Below are 24,387 nucleotides of genomic sequence, written 5' to 3'. Positions count from 1 at the left end.
TCTTTCTTGCGACCCTCGCTCGTAAACCATTTTCACAAAGTTTTTGTCTGACTGTTCGGTCAGAAACCACTACTCCAGAAGTTCTCAAAATGGCATTAATATATTTTGCTGTACGCCGGCGATCTTGTAGAGAAAGGCGACAGATTCTACGACAGTCTGGAGCAGTTAATTTTGGTTTCCTGCCACTTCTTGGAGCCTTTTTTGTGTTCCCTGTTGCTTCATACCGCTTGGAAACCTTTCTAACGCCTGACTTTTTGCTATTTATTCATAAGAATAACCTTCATTACGAAGTGTCACTGCCTTACTCCTTTTACTTGGTGACCAATCAGCTCGTTTTATTGTGTTAGGAGCCATTATTTGCAATTTCAGTATCACTTTTCAACTCGCTCCACTACACAGAATACCTAACGATCTTCTCTTCACAGAAGTCAGCTGCCAAGTGTTGTAAAGAATGAAAACAAAGAGTTCAGTTGGTTGAAAATACCAATAACAATACTAATAAATATACCAATAATCAAACAACAATGCTGCAGTAAGGTGTGAGCGATTCTTGAGGTCAGCGAACGATGTACAACAATGATGCTCAAAGTTGATGTAATACACAGAATCGCACATAAGCGTTCTGTTGGATGAAAATAACAATAACAATAATAATCAGGCTACAATATTGCACCAAATGCATTATTGAAGTTACTGAATGATGTAATTTAAATTGCTAAATTTTTCTATATAGGATATAGTTTTACATTCGAGCTATTCTAAAAAAAATAACATTTCACAAAAAGTGTCCAGAATTAATGCCACTACTGTAGTTCAACGTGTCCTTTTTCCGTCCATGTACTTTTCTACGTCATTGGATGTTTGATATTCCCGAGAGAACGAATAAAAACATGGTCCCATAAACCTAATGCATTTCTCCTTGCCTCATACGGCCATCCTCGCAGTGTTGCCAAACCTGGTGTGCATAAAAGAGCTACATTTCATCATTAATAGAGCTAAAGATGACTTTCAAGGAGCTAGATTAACGAAGGCTGCATAAAGTGCCTCCTAGGATAATTTTAGGTGTCAGAGAGGTGGGGGCGCTACTATTACCGTTAGCTTCAAAGTGATGGCAATTTATTCTTAGTTTTCACCGCCTAGATTTGGCGGCATCATCCATCTCAATAATCCAACGATGTTCATATGAAATCGAAAATAAATAATTCCCGGATAACAATATTGTCACCTTCGCCTTAGCCACAGCGCTATATATAATAATACCTGGGGAGTAAAGGGGGGTGGGTGACGCAGCCTATATATGAATATCACGTCACGTGCAAAATGTACACTCATGGCAAAGGTTGGTTTTTATGGGCAGGAGCCAGTGGTGGCAACATGGTGCGGCAGAGGGCGGGTGCCACAGTTCACAGTCAAACGAGTGCACGAAAGAGCCAGATTTGGCTCCAAAAGAGCGAAGTTGGCAACAGTGATCGGTAGCTGCCCCAGCGAAAAAGACTTACGGGAAATTGTCTCTCCTCGCCCTAACATGGAGATGTACTGGCAGTCCCCGAGGGGGAAGCGGCTTCATGTACCATTTTGCCGCTTGTCGCGCGCCAAGTAGATTTGAAAGCTCCGCACAGCGCAACGGGACGCAGTAAGATAGCGGAAGTATAAATATTTAATTTTTCCAACTGGTTATAATTAGTCTAACATACTTTTCAGGAAAGGGGAGGGGGTTAAACTGGCCATCTTGGGATGTCCCGTTTTTGGGTCCAAATTTTATGGTCACCCTATAAAGAACCCCCTATCAGGCTTCGCCACTGGACTGATAACACTTGCCCAGAACTGAACTTCGACCCTAAAACAATAAATACAGAGAAAGGGTTATGATTCAGGCTACAAATATCCATACAGGAACGGAGAGAGCTTGACAAAATGCAATTAATACGCTTCAAACATTATTGCTGAAAAGATCCAGTACGTTTCTGACATTTGTGACTTTGGCATCCCACCTTCTTGGGACACGCACGCTGTTTGTTTTGGGAAAAGCAGATTTGTGCCCGACGTGCCTGAACCGTGTAATTTATAAAAGGTTGGGAGGAGAAAATCCTAAAGAAAACTTAGGTTTTGGCCTGTCAGGTTCACTAATCCCCCTCAGATCCTCCACACAGGAGCGCCCATAAATTTCAGCGAAGGAAACAGTCTGCAGAACAGTGTTGCCACATTGAGGGAAATTTCCCTCATAGCAGGGAAATTTAGATAAAATTGTACATGAAAAGGGAAATTTTATTACATAAAAATTACAGAGCTCACATATTAGAATCAATATCTTTATACCAAAAAAATAATGATTTGAGTTTGAATTTTTGCACAGAAAAGCTAATCGGGACTGGGCTACAGTGTACAAGTGGGATCTGAACCACGATGTGCCTCCACCGAGTATCTAATCCGCGACCCCTTGCTTTCAGGACGTTACCACTACGCCATCGGGGAGGCTAATAATAATCTGAATTAGCAACAATTAAAACTTTTCCATTGTTTACAAAAATTTTTTTAAATTATTGTTAATGTAGCCGCGGTAGCTCTGTCGTTATGGCGTCTGACTACCATGCGAGAGACCCGGGTTCGATTCTCGGGGGGGGGGGAGAACAGAGGTTTTTTTTACACCTGTTTAAGTGGCTCTGGCGCCAACCCAGCGTCGTATAAAGTGTGTACCTGGAGGAAACTCTGGGTGTAAAGGCGGCCAGGGGCGTGGTGCTGATCATATCACCCCCACTTTCGACCGTGATGAAGAAAGTGTGGGGCCCTAACTCCACACCACGCCTTCATGGCGTGATGTAAAGCACAGGGGAACACTTTACTTTTGTATGATTGTTATAACTAGGGTTCGTATAATTATGCACATTGCATATGCAAATGCATATTTAAGGATTTTTAACTAAAAATGCATATTTCATATGCAGGTGCATATTTGTATGAAAATGCGTTGATGTTGTGCATATTTTTGTACAAACAACCAACATCTCCTCGCTTCTCTTCTCTTTCTTTATCTTTTCTGTCTTTCTTCTTTCCTGGATTGTATGAAATGTGGCAGGTACGTCATTCTCACCTCAACAATCGTCTAAGCTGGCAACGCCGCGTGCAAGTTTCTTATCGCAATGGCCAACGTGTGGATGATCTGGAACTTGATGTGTCTGACTTTGTTTCCCTAAAATACAGTCCACTTGTATCTTGCGAAGTGGAACGTGTGTTTCCTGAATATAAGAGTATTGTAGCTGAAAACAGAAGGAGTTTCAAGTTCGAAAATATGAGACATGTTGTTATCAAATGCAATCATGATCTTTCGCCTTACTGTGCATAAAGTGGACTTAAAACAGCAAATCAATGAATCAATCATGATCTTGATCTGTAGTGTATTGTGTTTCATTTAACGCAGAACCATATTAATTGAAAGAAATCTGTGTAGCGAATGGGCATTCAGAATATTCATTACCTGGCATGTAATCTTTCATAGTTTGTAATATACAGCATTTATAAATTAAACAGGTTTTAAAAGTGCATACTTAAATGCATATTTTACACTTTTTAGTGTATATTTTGCGTTTTTAGTGCATAACTTTTCCGAGCCCTAGTTATAAACATAACGAGGTAGCTGATCTCATAAAATTACCATATATTGTATATTTCTCGCATAGTGTACAATTTGATAATGTTCTTATTCTTATTTTTTTGTTATTTTCCTTCGTTCTGGCGATATTGATATCTCTGTAGGTTGACGCTTTGTATGGATTGGTAAATATAATAATAGTGATACTGAAGGTTTCTGATCCCATATTTCAAACCGACGTTCGTGGTGGTGTGGTTAGCACAGCGCGCTACCACGCCAGGGATCAATGGTTCAAATCCCGACCTGGGCACGAGTGTTCTTTATCATCCTTTATAAATGTCATCTCAGCATCACTCATCATCATCTTCGCGATTAGGCAAAAGTAGCAGAAAAGCGAAGTAAAATTAAGCAAATTAATCAAACTCATATTTCAATTTTTATAATATGAAGGGGAAAAGTTGGATGATGAAGGGAAAATGTCTACCTGTGAGCAGTGACGGATTATGGCGGGTGCTATTGATCCTGTAGCATTAGGTCCATTCCTGAAATAGACCCAGATGAAAACAGACGAGAATTTTCCGAAAGCTGAACAGTTTTCTTTTGCTACATTAACCTGAAAATAAATCTTAGAATTAAATTTGGAGCCCCAATTTCGGACGCCTAGACACAGCGTTACTTATTATACAGTTACTATTATTCTTTGCGCTGTGACGTAACTATAACGTCGTTGTGTTTATTGTTCACCGAATATTTCAAGTTAATGTTATCAATTTTACGTTAAACAGTTTACCAAAGCATCAGGCCCAATTTCGTCTCAATCTGGCCTGCCTGGGAGAGGGATATTTTCTATCTTTGAAAGGGAAATTCTGATATCGGATCGTGGCAACACTCCGCCCCCCCAGACCCTCCCCTCTTTAACGCACCATCGAAAGCCAGGTTTCCAGATTCCCGCGCAAAAGAAATTCCAGATGGCAGCACATGAGCCGCAATTAGGCTCCACCGCGTCAAGTGTCGTCTCCGATTTGTTGGACAAATTTGAGTTAAGGGGAATTCGAGAGAAATGGCTTGTTGTTTAGGTTGGGCGGGTCAAGTTATTCCGCTTCCGTCCCTAAACATTCTGGTGGCCATACATCACCCCAGCCCTTTCCCTTCCCCTCGAGCGTTCCCGGGATTCTTCCCCTGAACTGTCGCAGGGCCCTGAATGATGTCCCTGCACGTGCGTCTTCTCCTCCTGTTCCTTGTTCTTCGGGGAAGGAATAATGGTGAGCAGGAATTTCTAGATCTTAGCTCCGTGGGTGACCGGGAAAGTTTCCACACTGATGTCAGACTGGTGGTTATACTGCGATGAAAATATAAAAAAAGAAAAAAGCATATTTCAATTAACGCAAGTTTGTTCCAAAAGTTACCGGACTGGTTATTTTTCCAATCGCGCAAACGTGTTCTTTAACAGTAACACCTGAAGTATTTTAAAAATAAGGCTCTTACTTTTCGTCACGAAAACCGTAAATATGTTGTTTTTTTTAATCGCAGGAAGGTAGAAAGTTGAGGGTATCAGGGGGTGAAACTTTTACCGAACCACCCATCCGTAAACTATACAACCAAGTTCCTTGTAAAAAGGACATGGGTTACTGTTCGTTTAGCTCAATATCATACCGTAACTCAGGGGCTGGCCGTGAGAGACGACAGATCAGAAGTGACTTTTTGACGAAAAATATGAATTAAAATTCGAAAAGTTTATCATAGATAATGAATATAGACTACAATTGAGTTTATCATAAATATATTTTTTAAACTTGAATCCGTAAAATTACATTAATTACGAATGGCCAGTAACACAGAGCATTCCCTGACATTCGCTACGAGACTCGGCGGCAAGCGGCCCGGCATCAGGGCTTGTCTTTCCCGGTGAACGGGTCCGCGACAGTCGCTTATATTAAACCTCGTAAAAAAAGGTTTAAAGTAACAGGGTCAGTTCTGAATAAAAATGGAAAGAAAAATGGGGAAATGAAGTATACAAAGACAATCCGAACACCATCCGTGAGTTAAAAGAGAGTATTGTACGAGAAATCGGGAGAATTTTAGTAGACGAACTTGCACGTGTAAATGCCAATTTCCTTCGGAGATGCCAGGAATGTGTTGCAGCAGAGGGACATCATTTTCAACACCTTCTATAGTCAAGGTTAGTACACAATATGAAAACTGTAATTTTAATAGCCGACTCTGCCGACTGTCGCTGATCCGTTCACCGGGAAAGACAAGCGCTGATGCCGGGCAGCTTGCCGCCGAGTCTTGTAGAGAATGTCATGGAATGCTCTGTACTTTAATAATAGCTGTGGTCTTTTTTATACGGTAGTTCAATGGCAATAAAAGAATAACGGTCTTATAGCGTTATTTCTCTAGCCAAATTCTTACACTGTAGTTAGGACTATTAGTATTATCTTACTGTGAAACAAATATAATCTCTGTCGGCGGTCTACCTATGGGAACAGAAACAAATCAAAATAAACTATGAATGCATATTTAACCTTTGATATCTTAGAGGTATTAAAGATACACACATGGAATTCTTGTGTGCCGAATACTGAAGGGCATGCGGGACAGTTTCCGCCAAGCTCTTCCCTCCTAGTTAGCGTTGCCAACTTAGCTCTTCTGGGGCCAGATCTGGCTCTTCCGTGTACTCGTTTGGCTGGGAACTGGGACGCCTGACCCCATGCTCCACTATGATGCCATCACTGGCTCCGGCCCACATAGATCAACTTTTGCCATGGGTATACATTTTGCACGTGACGTGATATTGTTATATTGGCTGCGTCGTTCCACCCCCTACTTTTTTTATATAGAGCCGTGGAAATGGCATAATATAGTTGACACCTAAATTTAACATTACCCTAGGAGGCACTTTATCCAACCTTCGTAAATCTAGCTCTTTGAAAGTCACTTTTAACTCAATTTAATGTGAAATTTAGTTCTTTTACGCGCATCAGGTTTGGCAACACTGTCAGGATGGCCGTTGGAGGCAAGCAAAAATGCATTGAGCTTATGGGAGTATTATTTGGTTTGTTGTCTTGGGAATATCAAACTTTCCATGACATAGAAAAAGATATCAACGGAAAGAGAGCAGCTGAAAAGTCGAAACTTGCATTTGATTAGCTGCAACTTGGATTTGAAGTTGTTGAGTTTCTTTTCTCATAAGGAATACATGGGATTCTGAAAATTCTCACTAGTTATATTTTTCAAACATCGTGTCTAACTTAAAAATTGACGTAAAAAAACGCTTCCACTTGCAACATCGGGAGAAATTCATACTCTTGAATACATCCAGGTTTTTTTTTAGTAGCAGTGTCCGCATTCGGGCGTTATTGAAATAAATGCACAACTGGTGAGTAACTGTAACTCCTGATCTTAAGAAAAAAATTCCATTCCACAAGTTATTCTTGATTGTCTGTTCGAATCAGCAATCGAATCATTGTTCATAAAATAGAGCGATAGAAAGATGAAAATTCGTGAATTGATTACAGTACTAGGTTATTGCCTTGACGGAATATTTCTTTATTTATTTCTTGAACTCAACAGGTACATAGGCTACCTAATTACAGAGCCCATATCAATGATACATAGTCAATACAATTACATATATTTCTGTAATATACAGATAGAAATTTTATATATAAATACATTAAAAATATTTATTTTATATATTTTTATATATATATATATATATATATATATATATATATATATATATATATATATATATATATATACACTTTATCACACAATTTCAATACAAACTTATATGTTTAAGCTTAGGCCATTGTGTTAATAGTGGCTTTATTGAAGTTCCTTAGGTTCATAGAAAAGATGTCAATGGTGTTATTCTTGATTAGGCAGTTTATTGTAACTGGTGCACATTCTCCACAATGGAGATTTCTTTTTACAAGTAATTTCTGATCTAGCCTTCTTTATAAGAAAAACTTCATTCTTGAGTCTAGTTTTCGACGACGGGATTCGAAAATTAATCTGGCAGAGTAGATGTTCAGCATCTATTTCGTGCCTTAACAATTTCCACAAGAATACTATTTCATGTAACGTTCTTCTGTGACACAGCTTTGCAAACCGACATTCATATATTAGGTTGTCGTAGTGTTCAAATGCGGGGTAAATTTTCTGAAATTTGTATTTTAAAAATCTAAGAAATCTCGATTGGACTCTTTCAATTGCTACACTGTACTTTGCTGTGTCTGTATTCCATATAACAGATGCATATTCGAGTTTGGGTCTTATATATGAATAATGCAAAAGTTTTAGTGTCTCTATACTCTTGAAATCCCTCCCCATTCTAAGAATAAACCCAAGGTTCTTGAACGCTTCACTAATTCACAGGCCTGCGAAGAAAAAAATACAAGGGAAGTGATAGGTGAACTTTATGTATTTTGTCGTGCTGAGTTCGAAAAAAATAAAGAAAATGTCTATCACGTCACGTTTTCTTGAAAAATTTAATTGTACGTGGATTTGTATGAACATTTACCATAAATATGTTGTTTCGGCGTGGAATATCTTTCCTCCCTGCCTGACCATTACAAACTATGTAAGAAAACTTTATCTTGCGTATTTTGGCATGAAACTCGGAGACCAGGACAAATCGTGGGCTCCTCATAAAGTGTGTGTGCAGTGTCTCAATGATCTACGCTTATGGCTCAACGGAAAGAAGACTGCTTTACGCTTTGGAATTCCTATGACATGGAGGGAGCCGAGAAACCACTGTGATGATTGTTACTTTTGTGCCTGCCATGTCCGTGGGTATAACCGAAAAAATCACAAGCTAATCTCTTATCCTGAGAACATTATATCGGCCATACGCCCCCGTTCCTCATGTACCTGATGTGCCAGTGCCTTTGCCTCCAACTGAATTACCAGTCATTTCTTCAGAGTCTCCAGACTCGGAACATCCAGACGGTCAAGGCTCCGATACCGAATATAAGCCCTCTGGAGACGATTCACCTCAGCCCTTCTCTCAGGTTGAACTTAATGATCTGACTAGAGATCTGGGCCTTTCGAAAGAGGCAGCTGAATTGTTGGGCTCCAGATTGAAAGAAAAACATTTATTGGCCAAAGGAAACACGTTTTATTGGTACAGGAATCGAGAAAAGGACTTTGTTCAGTACTTTGAGGAAGCGGAGAACCTGGTCCATTGTTCTGATGTCCCCGGATTGATGATCAAATTTAATATCACCTACGATAAAGATGAATGGAGGCTGTTTATAGATTCATCGATAAGGAGCCTGAAAGCTGTCCTTCTTCATCACGGAAGCCAGTATGCATCTGTACCAGTTGCACACTCGGTACATTTACAAGAACGCTATGAAAACCTGGCTCTCGTCCTCAACAAAATAAAATATGCCGACCACGGTTGGACGGACGGATATACAAAGTTCCCATGTTTCATTTGTGAGTGTGACAGCCATGCAAAGACTCAACATTGGGTCAAGAAAGAATGGGCTAAAAGACAAAATCTTGAAACAGGCACAGCTTGGTTGACCCAAAAAAGTATTGTTACCCCCCGTTGCATATCAAATTAAGTGTAATGAAGCAAATTGTCAAGGCTATTCCAAAAGATGGCGATTGTTTCAAATACCTGTGCAAAAAGTTTCCAGGTTTATCTGCAACCAAGTTGACAGAGGGAATCTTTGTTGGTCCAGATATCTGCAAGCTCATGAAGGATAAAGACTTTGAGACTAGCATGACAACAACGGAGAAAGAAGCTTGGGTTGCCTTCAAAGATGTGGTCAGTAAATTTCTGGGGAATTACAAGGATCCTGACTATAAAGCACTTGTTATGAATATGCTGGACAAATTTCAAGCGTTGGGTTGCTCCATGAGTGTCAAACTATATTTCCTTCACTCACATGTGGACTATTTCCCCGAAAATTTAGGAGCAGTCAGCAAAGAACAGGCTGAAACGTTCCACCAAGATATTAAAGATATGGAGTGCAAATATCAAGGACAATGGGACAAGAACATGTTAGCCGACTACTGTTGGATGTTAACACGAGAGAGGCCTGAGATTGCACATAAAAGAAGAACGTCAAAAAGAAGTTTCAAAGGCAAAAGGGTACGTACTTAATATAAACTTTGTTTGTGTTTGGTTTTGTTGTTTGTTCAGTTTACAATTTGTGTCAAACGTTCATGTACACATACATTGCTCCTCGTGGTCAATCGTCTATTTTATGTACGTTACCTTAATAAACACAAATGAACATAATACGTTGGTGCTTTCTTTCTAGAAACTTCACCATAATGGGATGTTAAAAGTGTAAACGCAAGGGAACTTTGTGTTTTTCTCTCGAGCAGAGGCGGCTCGTGCGATCTGGCAACAGTGGTTTTCTTCCATTTAAACCTATACAAAATAAAATCAATTGCTAATAAATCAATTTGCATTACCAAGCATCGATTTTACATAGATTTAAATGGATCAAAACACTCTTGCCAGATAGCGCATGCAAAATTGTTAGCAAAAATTTCTTTTTACATAGGATTTTAGCAAAAATATCGATATCGATTTTACAAAAATTCCTGACGTGATAGGAAAAAATGGAGGTCATTTTCGAAATCAGCACACCCAATAACATAAAACTCAGCGTACACGTCTCTTGTATTTTTCAACAACTTCAATTTCGCAGGCCTGTGTTATTTGTTCCACGTGTTTATTAAAAGTAAGATTTGAATAAAAATAACCCCTAAATCCTTGACCGTAAAATTTCCTGCTAGATACATCTTCTTGTCCATCTATCAATGAAAGTGAAACCATTCACAGCAACAACACTCATTGCCGTGACCTATCATATATAAAAATATATTTTATGGAGGAAATTGCCGATAAAATAACAATTATAATCTATAACCCGTGACGCAACAGAAAAGTTATTACGCTTTCTCCCAGGACAGTCGAACCAACGCTTCGAGCCCAAAACCTGATGCCTTAGACCGCACGGCTACGGCGAGGGACTGAATGTTTATGTAATTACATGTTATTTCCTTTGTATCTAGCCAATGAGAAATTGCGAACGATGTTAGGAACCATTGACATGAATTTTATGTTACATATTTGTACATATCTTGAGTTATGTTACACATTTTCTTTTACATAAAATAAGGTATTTGTGCAATTTATTTACATTACATTGAGTAATTCATGGCATTTGCACGACAAGCTTTCAATACGTTTTCTCTAAAAATTCCTTAATTTTTGAGACGATATTGACTGAACCATCACCTAACTTATCTGTGCTTTCAGTTAAACTTGTCTTACGCAGTGAAAGCAAAGCCGCAGAAATCACAAGGCTCTGAGAGTGGTTTATTCCTCACTACTGCTACGCATCTCGCATAATCCCTGCTTACTCTGGGAATTACGGCTGCAGGTTTTGGTTACATAAAAATCCAAGCTTTGGTGACAAATGATTTCCGATTCTACATTCAGCTCAGTATGTATCTAGTGAACCTTCAGTGTTGGCAACCAGGCGACACACTCCAGTTAAATGGGTTGCTGATCTTTCAGGAGGAAGGCGTATGAAATTCGCAATCTACCATTCCATTCTTTCCGTTCAATCTCCTTCACTTTGTCGTTTGTCTACAGTGGTTCCGGGCAAAGAATGAACTTGGAAATTCTATTTTTGTCTTTTCTGTCGAAAGCCAGGGAGGGTCACGTGAACCGCTGAACCAATCGGCTTTGTCCAGTTGCCGTGGTGAGGGGGGATTCTCGTGGTTTCCGGAACAGGTGGCGCCCTCAACAAGGGCAAGCACGCGAATGGGTCTCCGATTCCCTAACTCTCCCTGCAATGTAAGCGAAGAAGGCATGTTGACAGGAAGAGGTGTCGTGTACGACTGGACAAAATTCAGGCGTGTAGCAGCCGGTAGCAACAACGCTTCCCCCCCCCCCCTTGAACTGGAGGCTGAAAGTCCGGGTTTCCTCAAGTCCGTTCTTTGGCCGGGCGGACTTTAGAGAAGGGATTCCCAAACGTTCGCGGCACACTTGGGGCGCCCCTGTTTGAATTTTTTTTCAATTTTTAATCTTAAATCCAAGTGGAATGTGTTATCAGGAGCAAGTTAAATTTATTGCCAAATAAAAACCTACTCCAGTAGTAATGTTATTCATTTATTGAAATATAATGTAAGGAACAAACATCAGAATGGAATACAGCTTACCACAATGGAAACCACTCAAAGGGGTTTTCTTTTATTAATGTGAGACTTGCGACTGATGCTTTGAGCACAAATCGTCGACCTCGTCACAAGGTATCGTATCACAAAAAAGCTACATTTGAGATATTTCACCTACTAGTAGTAAGTATATGGTGATCCCCACAATCTGGCAGATCGACGTCCGTGGACTATCATCAGTTTTCGAGATATTAAGATTTTTAGGATTTGTCAAAGTGTCGTATCTCAGCATTTAGCGAAAAAGTTTTCGTCGCAAACTGTCGTATCTTGAGTTACGTCTGTCTGTGACGAAAAGTTTCCAGCACAATCTGAGATGCGCCCGCCTGGCCCCTTGTTTGTAAAGACCATTTTTCTCGATGGGAAGTTAATATTTTTGACAGTGACCTAATTGTTGGACATATTGTTGCACGTTTTAACTTTATCGGAAACCGAAAAAGGCTTTACAATCATCAACAATGGTACTTATGTACATTGTTTACACTCTATTTACGACACATATTTCTATACTTGCTTAGCACTAGTAATTTGTTACTAGAAAAAAGAAGCAAAGATGGATATTGGAGTTTAGAGGCAAGACTGTACATGTCAAGAATGTAATTTTTAAGTATTTTAAGCATTTTGTAACATTTTTTTTCATATTTTCATGGAAAAGCAAGGAAAAATAAAGTGATAAACTACCACAATAATACAGCATTACAATAATAGTAACAACAAGTCAATACGCTAAAACATCATGCAAGAAGTTGCTCAATCAAGTAATGACGCACTGTTAAAAAAGGTGTCGTGTCTCAAGCGTTCGGACATACTACACTCGTCACAAATGATCGTATCTTGTTTATGCTTCTTTTTATAGCACTAGATTATTTTTATGATTAAATGAAGACTTAGGTGGGCAGGCCATATGGCACGAATGGGAGAAGAAAGAAGAGTTTACAGTATTCTTGTAGGGGAAACCTGATGGTAAGAGACCAGTAGGAATATCAAGCCAAAGATGAAGGGATAATGTTGAGATGGACCTAAAGGAAATTGGTAGGGATGGAAAAGAGTATATAGATCTTGCTCAGAATAGGGACAGATGGAAGGCCTGTGTTGCTGCAGCCATGAACTTTCGGGTTCAAGAAGGCTAGAGAGTATTAAGTATTTATAGCACTAGATATAACACAATTTTTGATAATATTGTTTGAAAACAATATTCAATCTTCAGTAAACACGCATCCGAAACATTGGTTTCAGAAGTGAAATATTATTTCTGTAATAGTTTTAAAATGTGTGAAAACCTTTAAATCGCTCTCCTGAAAAAATGCAAAAATTGGGATACGACACTTTGTGATGAGATCGACGAAATGTTTGATATCAGGCCTGAAGCGCCATGTACACGATAAAATAAATCATGAACAAGTCCTTGAATTGAACGCTTAAAAGGAAATGTTAGAGACAACGCCATTTTTCTCATTGGATCCAAGGTTCGGTCAAAAAATTTCCATTTCGGAATGGCTCTAATTAACACGATCCAAGACTGACTGTCGAACGATCAGAGCACATGCTATTGAAATCGATTATTGAAAAGCGACCTCTAGCGGATGTAATGGCGGCCGCGTGAGATGTAAACAATGTAAAAGCCGATAACTATTCAACCAAGAGGAATAACGTTTCGTATTAAATAGTTTTAGGTACAAAAGAATGGCGCTTTTTAAACACATGCTTTATAGCGTTTACTGTACACGTACGGAAGAATAGTTTAGTTTTTTTTTTCAATTGTAAACACCGTGCACTCACCATAGATGTTATAACTCAATGTGCCTTTCGTGCTGTATGTACAAAGCATTCCCTGACATTCGCTACGAGACTCGGCGGCAAGCGGCCCAGCAGCAGCGCTTGTCTTTCCCGGTGAACGGGGTCCGCGACAGTCGCTAGAGTCGGCTATTAAAATTACAGTTTTCATATTGTGTACTAACCTTGACTACAGAAGGTGTTGAAAATGATGTCCCTCTGCTGCAACACATTCCTGGCATCTCCGAAGGAAATTGGTATTTACACGTGCAAGTTCGTCTACTGTAATTCTCACGATTTCTCGTACAATACTGTCTTCTAACTCACGGATGGTGTGCGGATTGTCTTTGTATACTTTATTTCCACATTTTTCTTTCCACTTTTATTCAGAACTGACCCTGTTACTCTAAACTTTTTTACGAGGTTTAATATAGTGGTCCTATGTGGAACGGGAACACCAGGAAATTTCGTTGCAAAACGTCGTCACACTTCTCCACAATTCCTCTTTCCGAAGTAACACTCGACAAGATAAATCCTTTGTTGTAATGTAAACTTTTGTGGTGCCATATTAAGCCACAATCTTCAACACACGGACACGACACAACACAACTTCCGAGGGAGGATTATACTGGCGTCAGTCTGCAACGTCAACAGAAAGGGAAAGAGAGCAAAGGCAGGGAGAGCGAAAAAAAAACAACAGACTGTAGCGTGCGACTGTCGCGGACCCCGTTCACCGGGAAAGACAAGCGCTGACGCCGGGCCGTTTGCCGCCGAGTCTCGTAGCGAATGTCAGGGAATGCTCTGTAGAACAATGAAGACAATCAGTATTTTTCTAGATTCATTATTCATCCTTATAGTCCTGACTAACTTGATAAAGAGTTTCGTCGATGGCGTAGTGGCAACACTGTTTCCTTGTAACCAAGGGGTCCTGGTTTGGATCTCTGCTGGAGTCACATAGCGGTTCGGATAGCGCGTTAAACTTTACATACACTGTGCATAAAATGGACTTTAAAAAAAAAAACGAAGATTCGGAAACAAATTGCACATTTCTTAAAGTAGATTAGGAGTGTGAATTAGTATTCAGATTGTAAGTACAGAAATTTTAGTAATTTGTGACATTTGTATAAATGGAAACACCATTGTGTTTAAAGAGTATGAATATTTTTAAAACGACAGAGCTTCAATGTTAAAAATGCCAATATCATTCAATTCATTCAATGTAAATCTACAACTAATCGCCACAATAATATTAATATAAACCATGTTTCGGTATTAACCAAGGGAAGTGTAATATATAGTTGAAAACATAAGGGGAGGGAGTCATTTTGTACTTCCAGCATTTCTCAATATGATGCATTTTTGAATGAATGAATAAATAAATGAGCGAGTTACAATTTTTGGGTGCATTGGCACTATGGCCATTTTTCACCCTTTAATGTATAGCTACATGGAAAAATCCCTTTACCTTAAAGTTTAAAAACGGGTCTAAAGAGCCCCTTGATAATGGTTAAAGGTGCAAAGTTGTAAAGAGACCTACACAACACATTAATAAGGTAAGGAGAGATTAAAAACTTCTTTAGAGACAGTGTAAAAGGCCCGTGCTTCTCTAAAATCTAAAATTATTAGTTAAAAACATTGCAATCATCTCCCAATATGGAGGATAAAGAATTGAGGATGTTAAAACTTTGTCTGCGGACATTGAAATCGGCACATTCAATAAAAATATGCCGAGGACTTAAAATAACATTAGACGGTCTACACACGCGACAGATTAGTGGTTCAGTCATTGCAGGAAACGACCACTGGATGCACCACTAGGAACCACCCCAAGGCTGTGGACGCATCCCCACCAAAACAAATGTTCATCACAATGTCATTTGAATGTCGATAATGTGATTTTTTTAAAATTAAATTTTCGAAATTCGTAAACTTTACACTAGAAATAAATTTTGGGTGGGGGGCAAGGTTGGCATGAACAATATTTATATATGTAAATATACATAATACTGTCCCTCTCGTTGGATTTTGGGGGGACAGAAAGTGCCCCTCCCCCAAGTCGGTGCCTATTTACACAACGAAAACTGACAGTATTTTACAATTATCCAGTCAGTCGTAGCATAGCAACACTTACAAGAAACAAATCGTGCCTGAAATCAGCGAACACTAAAACTGAAGTCCGCATGTCGGAAGTTCGGAGCCGACTCGGAACTCCCACAGATAAAACACCAGACATTGTTTACCACCGGCCGAGGTGCCAACAATCCAAAGGCGCATGACATTCGAAACTTTTTATTTTACTTGAAATTAAAGACACTAAAAAAGGAAAGTAGTGTTCTTGTGGATGTTGTTAAATCATGAAGTAGATGCTGAACATCTAATAACCATAACTAAAAATAAAAAAGTCAGTCAAACGAAACGATACCCCTATTTTTGTGTTAAGATATAGTAGCTCCCCCCCAAAAAAAATTCTCATGACGCAGGCGTGTCATAAATCCCCCCTGTGGGCACCTCTGGATAAAAGTATCCTTTTATGCATGTTTGTATTTTTAGGCACCAAAAAGTGCATCATTAGCAGCTTCTGTACTATAGTGTGTTATTAGAGTCAACGTATATGTGTCAATTGACACATTTTGGGTTATATGTGCAAATTAATGCGAAATAATAGATGTGATCCACTCGCAGAAGACAACACACTACTTTTTTTTTTACTTTTGTGGGTTTTTCTATCAACAGTATTGATGAAGATGTCAATTTCGTACACAACTAACCTACTAAAGACAGGTGCAGATTATTATCAAATTTTCTGAGCAAGGAATACAAAAGGGTAAATTTAATGAAAAAATAAATATAAAAACAAACAAAGAAAAACCTTATAAATCACGTTGTTTGTTTACAATTGCTTTATCTTCTTAGGATTTGATGTAACCACTTGTTAACAACTCTGATATTATTTAACCCTGATATATTTGCGATTCTGAAAAGGATATAGATAGGATACAATTTGTAGTTAGAAAACAATATAAGATCATACACAAATGTAGATTTTTCTGTACCCAATGCTCCATTAATTCGTAAGCTTCCAATTGTAATTTGGAGTACACAAATGAATAATCACAATATCTTAAATAAATTGTATATTTGGGAAGCCATATTTCACAGTTCGAACACCAAAAAGATGTCGAGGAAAATTCAATAAAATATTATTTGAATCCTAAATGGAATTTTGAAAAGATACTTTGGAAATCAAATTAGATGTAAAGTTCAAATTAGATACTTTAACACAATTTCAAAACCTGCTCTTTTATGGTAGCGAATATTGGCCTTTTCTTCAACATGATAAAACTAGAAAAAAATGTTCACAAATGAGATTTTTGCTGTTTTTGTGACGTAACCTTACAAGACAAAATTAGAAGTGAAGAAATTCGAAATAGATGGAAGGTCAAAGCTAGGGTGGAAGAAATTCCGAAATATCAGTTACAGTGGGAATCAACATGTTCTGATGATGCCAGATAGCAGTTTGCCTAGAATATTATTGAATTACAGACCAGAAGGAAAAATAAATTTAGGAAGACCAACCATATCGTTGATGGAATGATCAATTCTTGTAGTCGCAGAACGAACTTTGGTTATCCAGAACTGCAACAGGAAGAGGAAGAATTGTGATATTGTTGTCATTCTGGATGAAACATTTTGAAAGGGGTTTTCCTTTTAGAAATTAACACTTTACAAGAAAAGCATTACTATTATATTGCTAATTGTACACAATGATTATTATAAAGTGAATGAAGCTGAAAGAGCCAGTTACGAAACGTGTTTATCTACCGGCACTTGTAAAATCCTTCGATGATATCGAAATGGAGATCACAGACAAAAATTCAGAAGAAATGAGACGAAGCCTTATCAAGGCTGTCAATATTTCAACGGCTCATAACTTCATTTATTTGTAGTAGCTATAACAATTTTCCTTATAATGTTTGACTCTTCCCTACAAAATACTGCATTACGGTATTTCTGAACTTACTGGGGTGGTGCAATTGAAAAACAAAAATATGAGTAAATTGTAAGTAAAATTCGAGCAGCATACAGTTTCAGATTGAGCAAATTGATAACACCTTACGAGTATTAAACCATCGTCATAACTTAATTGATATTTTTTTGAATGAAAGTAAAGGTAGCTGATATTCGTCCAGTTGAACACAGGGTACTAATATTTAATCGGTAGGCCCATAGCTAAAAATATGAAGATAAATAAATCACATCTCATCATTTTTATGGTCTCTCCTGAGTCGTTAGTTTTTCTGAAGTGTAATACCTATTGTCAGAGATTTGCGTAAGTCACGGGGACTGCTGGTACGTAAAGATATAATTGACTTTAAATAGAATCATTACAACCCAGAAGTGTCCGTGACTGTACAACATTGTACACCCAACGGCAAAAGAAACAGTAGGCGAATTATCCATCACCATTTTCATTCGGTCTGTATTGCACAATATGATAATGAATTGACATAAAGACGTCAATAAGCAGAGAACAATGCCTATTTCGCACCAACATAATTTCATTCCTTAAAACAACACAAGATGTAGAATAAAAAAGTTGTTAAAATAACGATGGACAATTTACCTACCATTTTCTTTGCTGTTGACTGTCCTATTTTTGCAGCCATATAAAATTACACATTTAGCTGTGTCAATTAATGCATGAAAAGCGAAATTTTGTCGTCTTTGAAATGATATTGTCTGGTCTTCCCAAATGATGCATTTTTTCTGCATCACACGGAACACCAGCCGATAAAAGTGTCTCCTTATGCATTTCTGTGTGCATTTTGACACACCAAAAAGTGCATTATTTGTAGTTTATGCATGTTAATGTGTTATTGAAGTCAACATATATGTGTCAATTGACAAGTTGAATGGAGAAATTACGGCCAGTACCGTAAAATACGACCTTTAAAGTACTAACGGTCAATATATAGCCTAGTTAATTAATGTATTTTTCTAAAATTAATTTTTAAAAATAATTTATCTTGGGAAGTAGTTTCTCGTCAATTTGACAAAATTTTAGTCAAAAAGTGACTAAATCCAGGTCAGACTTAAGAAGCAATAATTATTCAATTTTTTACTAAATTTTAGTCAAAAAATGAATAAATCCGCCTTAGGCTTGACGAGAGGTGATTATTCAATCTTGACTACATTTTAGCCAAAAGTGACTAAATCCAGGTCAGTCTTGAGAAGCAATAACTATTCAATTTTTTACTAAATTTTAGTAAAAAAAATGAATAAATCCACCTCAGGCTTGAGGAAAGGTGATTATTCAATTTTGACTACATTTTAGCAAAAAAGTGACTAAATCCAGGTCAGGTTTGAGAAGCAATAATTATTCAATTTTTTACTACATTTTAGCCAAAAAAATGAATAAATCCACCTTAGGCTTGAGAAGAGGTGATTATTCAATTTTGACTACATTTCAGTGAAAAGTTACTAATCCAGGTAAGGTTTGAGAAGCAATACTTATTCAACTTTGACTAAATTTTAGTCAAAATATGAATAAAAACCACCTCAGGCTTGAGACGTAGTGATTATTCAATTTTGACTACATTATAGTCAAAAGATGACTAAATTGATTTCTTACATTTGACTATACGGTATTACTCACTGAAATGAAATGACTAAATGCATCTAGTCACTTTTGATGAAAATCGGGTCGGTGCTATTCTGAGTACTGGATTTAGTCAAAAGTGTCTAAATTTTGCTCGTTTTTGACTAAGTCGTTTTTACAGTGTAATAATCTTCATAATTCATATCTTTATGCGTAATACCAGATTCAAATTTAAGTTTAAGAAAACGGTTCGGACAAATTTTTAAATTCTTAACAATGGAATACTGTACATTTTTACAAAGAGTTCTAACAGTGTAGGTACAGTAAAAGAAAAAAAGCAACCGAGTTGCTAGCAGAAGATGGATAACACCGTAATTGGTGTAACACACCTTATCGAGTATTAAAGGCCTCCATGCTTAAGTATGATTTTAAAGTAAATGGTGATAATCCATGCCAATTCCGCATTCACACCATAACTCCTGTAGCACCATTTTTGGTTCCAGTTGCTTGTTTGATTGACTGGCAGATTTAGTTTAGGGGTGAGCGGATACCGCTTTGAAACGTGCATTAATTAAAATTTGTTCGACGTATTGATTCATAACAGTATCAAAACACTCGCTCCTCAAAAGAAAACAATTAGCTATAAATTAATATTTATTAAATAAAGCTTTGAATAGTCTTACGGAATTTATGGAAAATTATGGATGTCTATAAATGACTCATGTTTTCTATTAACGTTTCTATACTCATACGGTCTAATTTATTTATGAATAATATTTATTGTCCTATTGTTAGCATAGTTATCTTATATTATATGACTGGAATGTTATAATCTTATCATGTGATATATTTCACAGTGAGTACCTATATTCATGTTTTCTCTGGTGTATTAAATGTGATTGAGTGTTATAATTTTATTAGTAACTTAATTCACAACTATTTTATGTATAACTACTGACGTTTCCCATGCCTATGTACTTGGTATTATGGAAATAAACCATTATTATTATTATTATTATTATTATTAGTGTGTAAGTATCGTACTCTTATTACAAGAATACATTCACCAAGAGTTCTGCTTTCAAATATTCAAGTATTACATCAGAACATACAATTACAAGTTATGTTACAACAAAATTTAGATTTTTCACACAGCACTGACGCGAAAAAAGAAACTTCTAATTTTGCATACATTCCAGGATAGTTATACTCCGCGAAAGTGCCACGACGGATTTTTGCGGACCCCGAGAAAAACCAAAATCCCGGAAAAGTAGCAGCTGGTATCGGTAAACAAATTGCAACCGATACTTCCCGATACGATACCACTGGTATCGGCCGATGGCTCAGCCCGGGCACGTATCTAGAAATGTATTTCGGGGGGAGAGGGGTTTCAAACCAAGTATTTTTCTAAAAAAATAATAATAATAATGTTTAAACTAAAATAATTATAATTATATTAAATTAATTAAAACAGTATATTAATTAAAATAGTATTAATTAAAATATTCAAATTAACTCATATTATATTTTTATTATTTGAATAGGTAAAAGACAGTATGAAAATAGTGCTATAACAGCTCGTATTCATTATCTAGCTCTCGTCTATTGCAAAATTTGTAAAAGAAACAAGTGCCCTGGCAAAGAAAATTAATGTCAAATATATATGAATCTGGAATATTTATTGAATATCAACAAAGGATGTTAAATTCAGTTCATGAAAAATAAAGTTCCTGGTAATATTTTATGCATATTATTATAATTAGTAATATATTTTGCATACATTTTCTTTGATACTATCATTCATAATCGTATGATCCAAATATAATCCTTGCCTTCCAATAAGTTTGGCGGAAATAAATAGGCCTAAGCTTCGATTATACTAGAAGTAAATTTTCATAATTAAATTTTAGTTATTGTATTCTTTCATTATTTTCATCATTTCATTTTAGTATTTAGCAAATCTGTCGGGGGGTCCGGACCCCCTGGACCCCTACTAAATACGTCCTTGACTCAGCCCTATTTATTTCACATCGCTTTTCTTCCACTTTCGGCTAATCGCGACGATGAGGATGAGTGAAGATATGATGAAACTGATGAAGGGACAGAGAATACCAATGGCCCAGCCGGGATTTGAACCCGAAACCCCAAGCATGGGATCGTGCTGTGCTAACTACTCAGCTACGGAGATGGGCGCAGGCTGTTAAATTACACGGTAAGTTTTAACAGTAGTAACATGCATAATCTACGCTTACTTTCTAGGAATTGAGTTTCGAAAAGTAAGTATTGGAAACGTTACTGTACCTTCCATTTCCTTCATCGGAGTGGAATATGAGGAGGTGGTGGGCCACTCAAAGCAGCAGTCAGTCCCCGGACGGGGCCCGAGGCCCGCGACGTTGTGCATGCCCCCGGGGGCACTGAAGGTAAACGGCACCAGCGAACTGCACGTCGTGACGCACCCGGGCACCCCGGCACCCGCGTTCGCACCATGGCTCTCGGCGGACAGCAGGGAGAGTGAGTACGAAGCTGGAGAAATCTCCATCAGCGAGGTCGAAATATCCTTTTTTCTCTCTCCCGAATCTCGTTAACAGGTCTTCATCGCTCCGTCAAAAGTCTCCCGTCAATTGTTATGACAGAAACAGGGTTCTCTCGTCACCCGACGACCTTCATGACGTCAACACCTTGTCACCAGGTACTGTCCCGTGGTTTTTCAGGATCTCCAAGACCAGGATGAAAAGTTTCGAAGCTTTCACTACCGTCTACGATGTGACAATTGCCTCGATGAAGTTTTGGAGAACCTTCCTTCGCACCTCACATCAACAGCCCCAACTGTCTTCCTGGCAGAACACGCATCGCCACCTCGCCCCCTCCTCTTTCCCCCCCCCCCCGCCCCTGCTGCTCATTCAGCCTCCTCGGTCCATCTGGTGGGCGTGTCCCCCGATGCCATTTGCCACGCTCGCTTCGTTCCCGTTCGTCGATTGGCGCATGTAGAGCTAGGAGGCGTGGCTTGCGCGCGAGGCTTTCAACACGTCGCAAATGCCGGAGAGATTTCACGGAACATTGAGGGTCGTGAGAGAAAGGGTGGAGTCATCAGTCCTCCCCCCCTCTGCACCCTCCCGAGCTGCGCATGCCAGGTGACAATGTGAAAAAAGTGCGTTGGAAACATCACGCGCCATCACGTTGAATTTGACAGCACTGCCTTTGTCACATAGCTAACTTCAACATTTGGCGCCCACGGGAGGCTTGCCCCCCCTGAGATTTCACATTTTACCCTTATCTCCCCTTCTTCAATACTGCTCCCCTATTGGGACCATGGCTTCAAAAACTAATCTTTCCAGGTTTGATTCTGTCCTCAGATTTTTCCTCGCCATAGAATACCTTCTCTAAGGCACCTCCATAAAACAGATGATATGTCCAGTGGGGCAACCACAGAGCCAATTCTAGGGAAGACAAAATTGAAGTAAACAAAAGCAAGGCTAGCAGATGCTAAGAGTAGCAAGATAAGCTTACACTCAAGATGGAATTAGGTTTCTTATATTTCTTGCATTTTTCTTCTAGACGCCCAACAGCATCTACGGGGGGGGGGGGGGGCACAGAGGGGCAATTCTCCCTCTCGATTTCAAATTTTATGCAAATAAAAATATGTTTCGTAAATTTTTCTTTTTCGCTTCGCTCGCAATACCTGCTTTTCTTACTGTCTCATCAAGTTCAGAGCCGTAGCTAGGGGGCGACAGGAGTCTGACCTGGGAACAAGACTATCTCAATGAAAAAAGTTGTAAGAGGGAGAATGTCATGGCACCCCGTGAAATTATTTGCGCCTTATTGAATCAATATTGTGTTCAGTTTGCAAAAATTAGATCTAAAAATTTTCTTGCTAGCTTCGCTCGAATTCTCATTCTTTTCTGTAATACATTGTAAATTACTAGAGAGAGAAGTAAGACCAAATATGTACTTCAGACTGTTGCTGCTTAACATTTTTGTTTTAAATGTATGAACAATTGTTTTGAGGAAAAGGAGCACACTTTGTTATGGGGCGGTGCACCATCCAACTGGTGGATAAAGTTCTCACTGTCTGTCTCCAACTGTGGCATGAGCCAATTTTCTAACATGTCAAGATATCCCTATTCTGTAATGGTTTTTCGCTGAAGTAGAAGCTGCCGTAAACTCTATTTTGAGATTGCACAAAAACCATTGAGTTCCGGAAAGTCACGAATGTTTTCAACGGCGCTACGGCGATCAGAAAACTCCCATAACTTGTAATGTGTCATGAAACTTGTTGAGTTTCTCTACAACGCTGCAAAGTTACTTCGTGATACATTCAGTAATACATGTACAGTAACATCATGAAACCGATATCAATCATTTGTAGACACCTTGTACTTTCCGCTACTTAGACTTCAGTTCATAAACAAGATGAAGGAATGTGATAGCTGAGGTTCGTTCTGTGAATTTGTCCTTTCATCAAGTTATGACCACATAATATCCACTGTCTACATTTTCACTTGTCACTACAAACAAATTATAGGCCTACAATAGTTTTACCTAATGCCCGGGTGCTAACGACAATGCAGGGGGGGGGGGGGCTGACGATGTTGGCAGGAGGGATGAGCCCCCCTGGCTCCTGCCTGGCAACGGGCCTGGTCTGTCCTGAATATCCAACCACGACACACTCGTCGCGAATTAGGAGACATGGAATTTTTGAATGAATCATCAATGGTAAAATTAAAACCGAATTTCTAATCAACCAATTTAATCTACGAGTCCCCAAACGGCCAATCCGCAACGTAAAGCTCTTTCACAATCCCGCTACGAGGCTCTCCTATACAGCGGTCTCTTTCTACAGGCTTCCTCGCTCATACAATAATCTGCCTCCGATTGTTGACATATGTTTGCCACAATAAAGTTTCCGACAATTGTTAAGAATGTATGTGTAACGCCTTAATTATTATTAATTTTTTTGTCCCATTTTACATTGTTGGCGTTTTCCTGCTACTGTTTCAGTATAAAATGACCGTTCATTGTTGTATGGAGGCAGGTAGCCGGACAATTGCGATAACATTTTAAATCTTCTATGAAATTGAAGAGTGACGTAACACCCCTTACAATATCTCTTACAACTTAATTATTAGAAATATTGATATTTTCGGCTGGGAATTTGGTTCAATCAAGTTTTTGAACATGGGAGAGCCAACAGACACCTTTTGAAGTCACCAGTTTC

The 24,387-nt window shown here is 38.5% G+C and overlaps 1 protein-coding gene across 1 annotated transcript in view; it reads right to left on the bottom strand.

Annotated features, from left to right (window-relative positions):
* The window catches only part of org-1 (T-box transcription factor 1), a 102,511-nt gene extending 80,781 nt beyond the window's left edge, over positions 1 to 21,730 (bottom strand). The window contains exon 1 of the mRNA XM_083140081.1: positions 21,474 to 21,730. Within this exon, the coding sequence (XP_082996207.1) occupies positions 21,474 to 21,711 (238 nt within the window). The 5' untranslated portion in view covers positions 21,712 to 21,730. The remainder of the gene's footprint in view (positions 1 to 21,473) is intronic.
* Between the last annotated feature and the right edge of the window lie 2,657 nt (positions 21,731 to 24,387).

This window comes from Lepisma saccharinum, chromosome 18 (genome assembly GCF_977018435.1).
Source record: "Lepisma saccharinum chromosome 18, izLepSacc3.1, whole genome shotgun sequence".
NCBI classification, from domain to species: domain Eukaryota; kingdom Metazoa; phylum Arthropoda; class Insecta; order Zygentoma; family Lepismatidae; genus Lepisma; species Lepisma saccharinum.
This window is presented reverse-complemented; position numbering and strand designations above follow the sequence as displayed.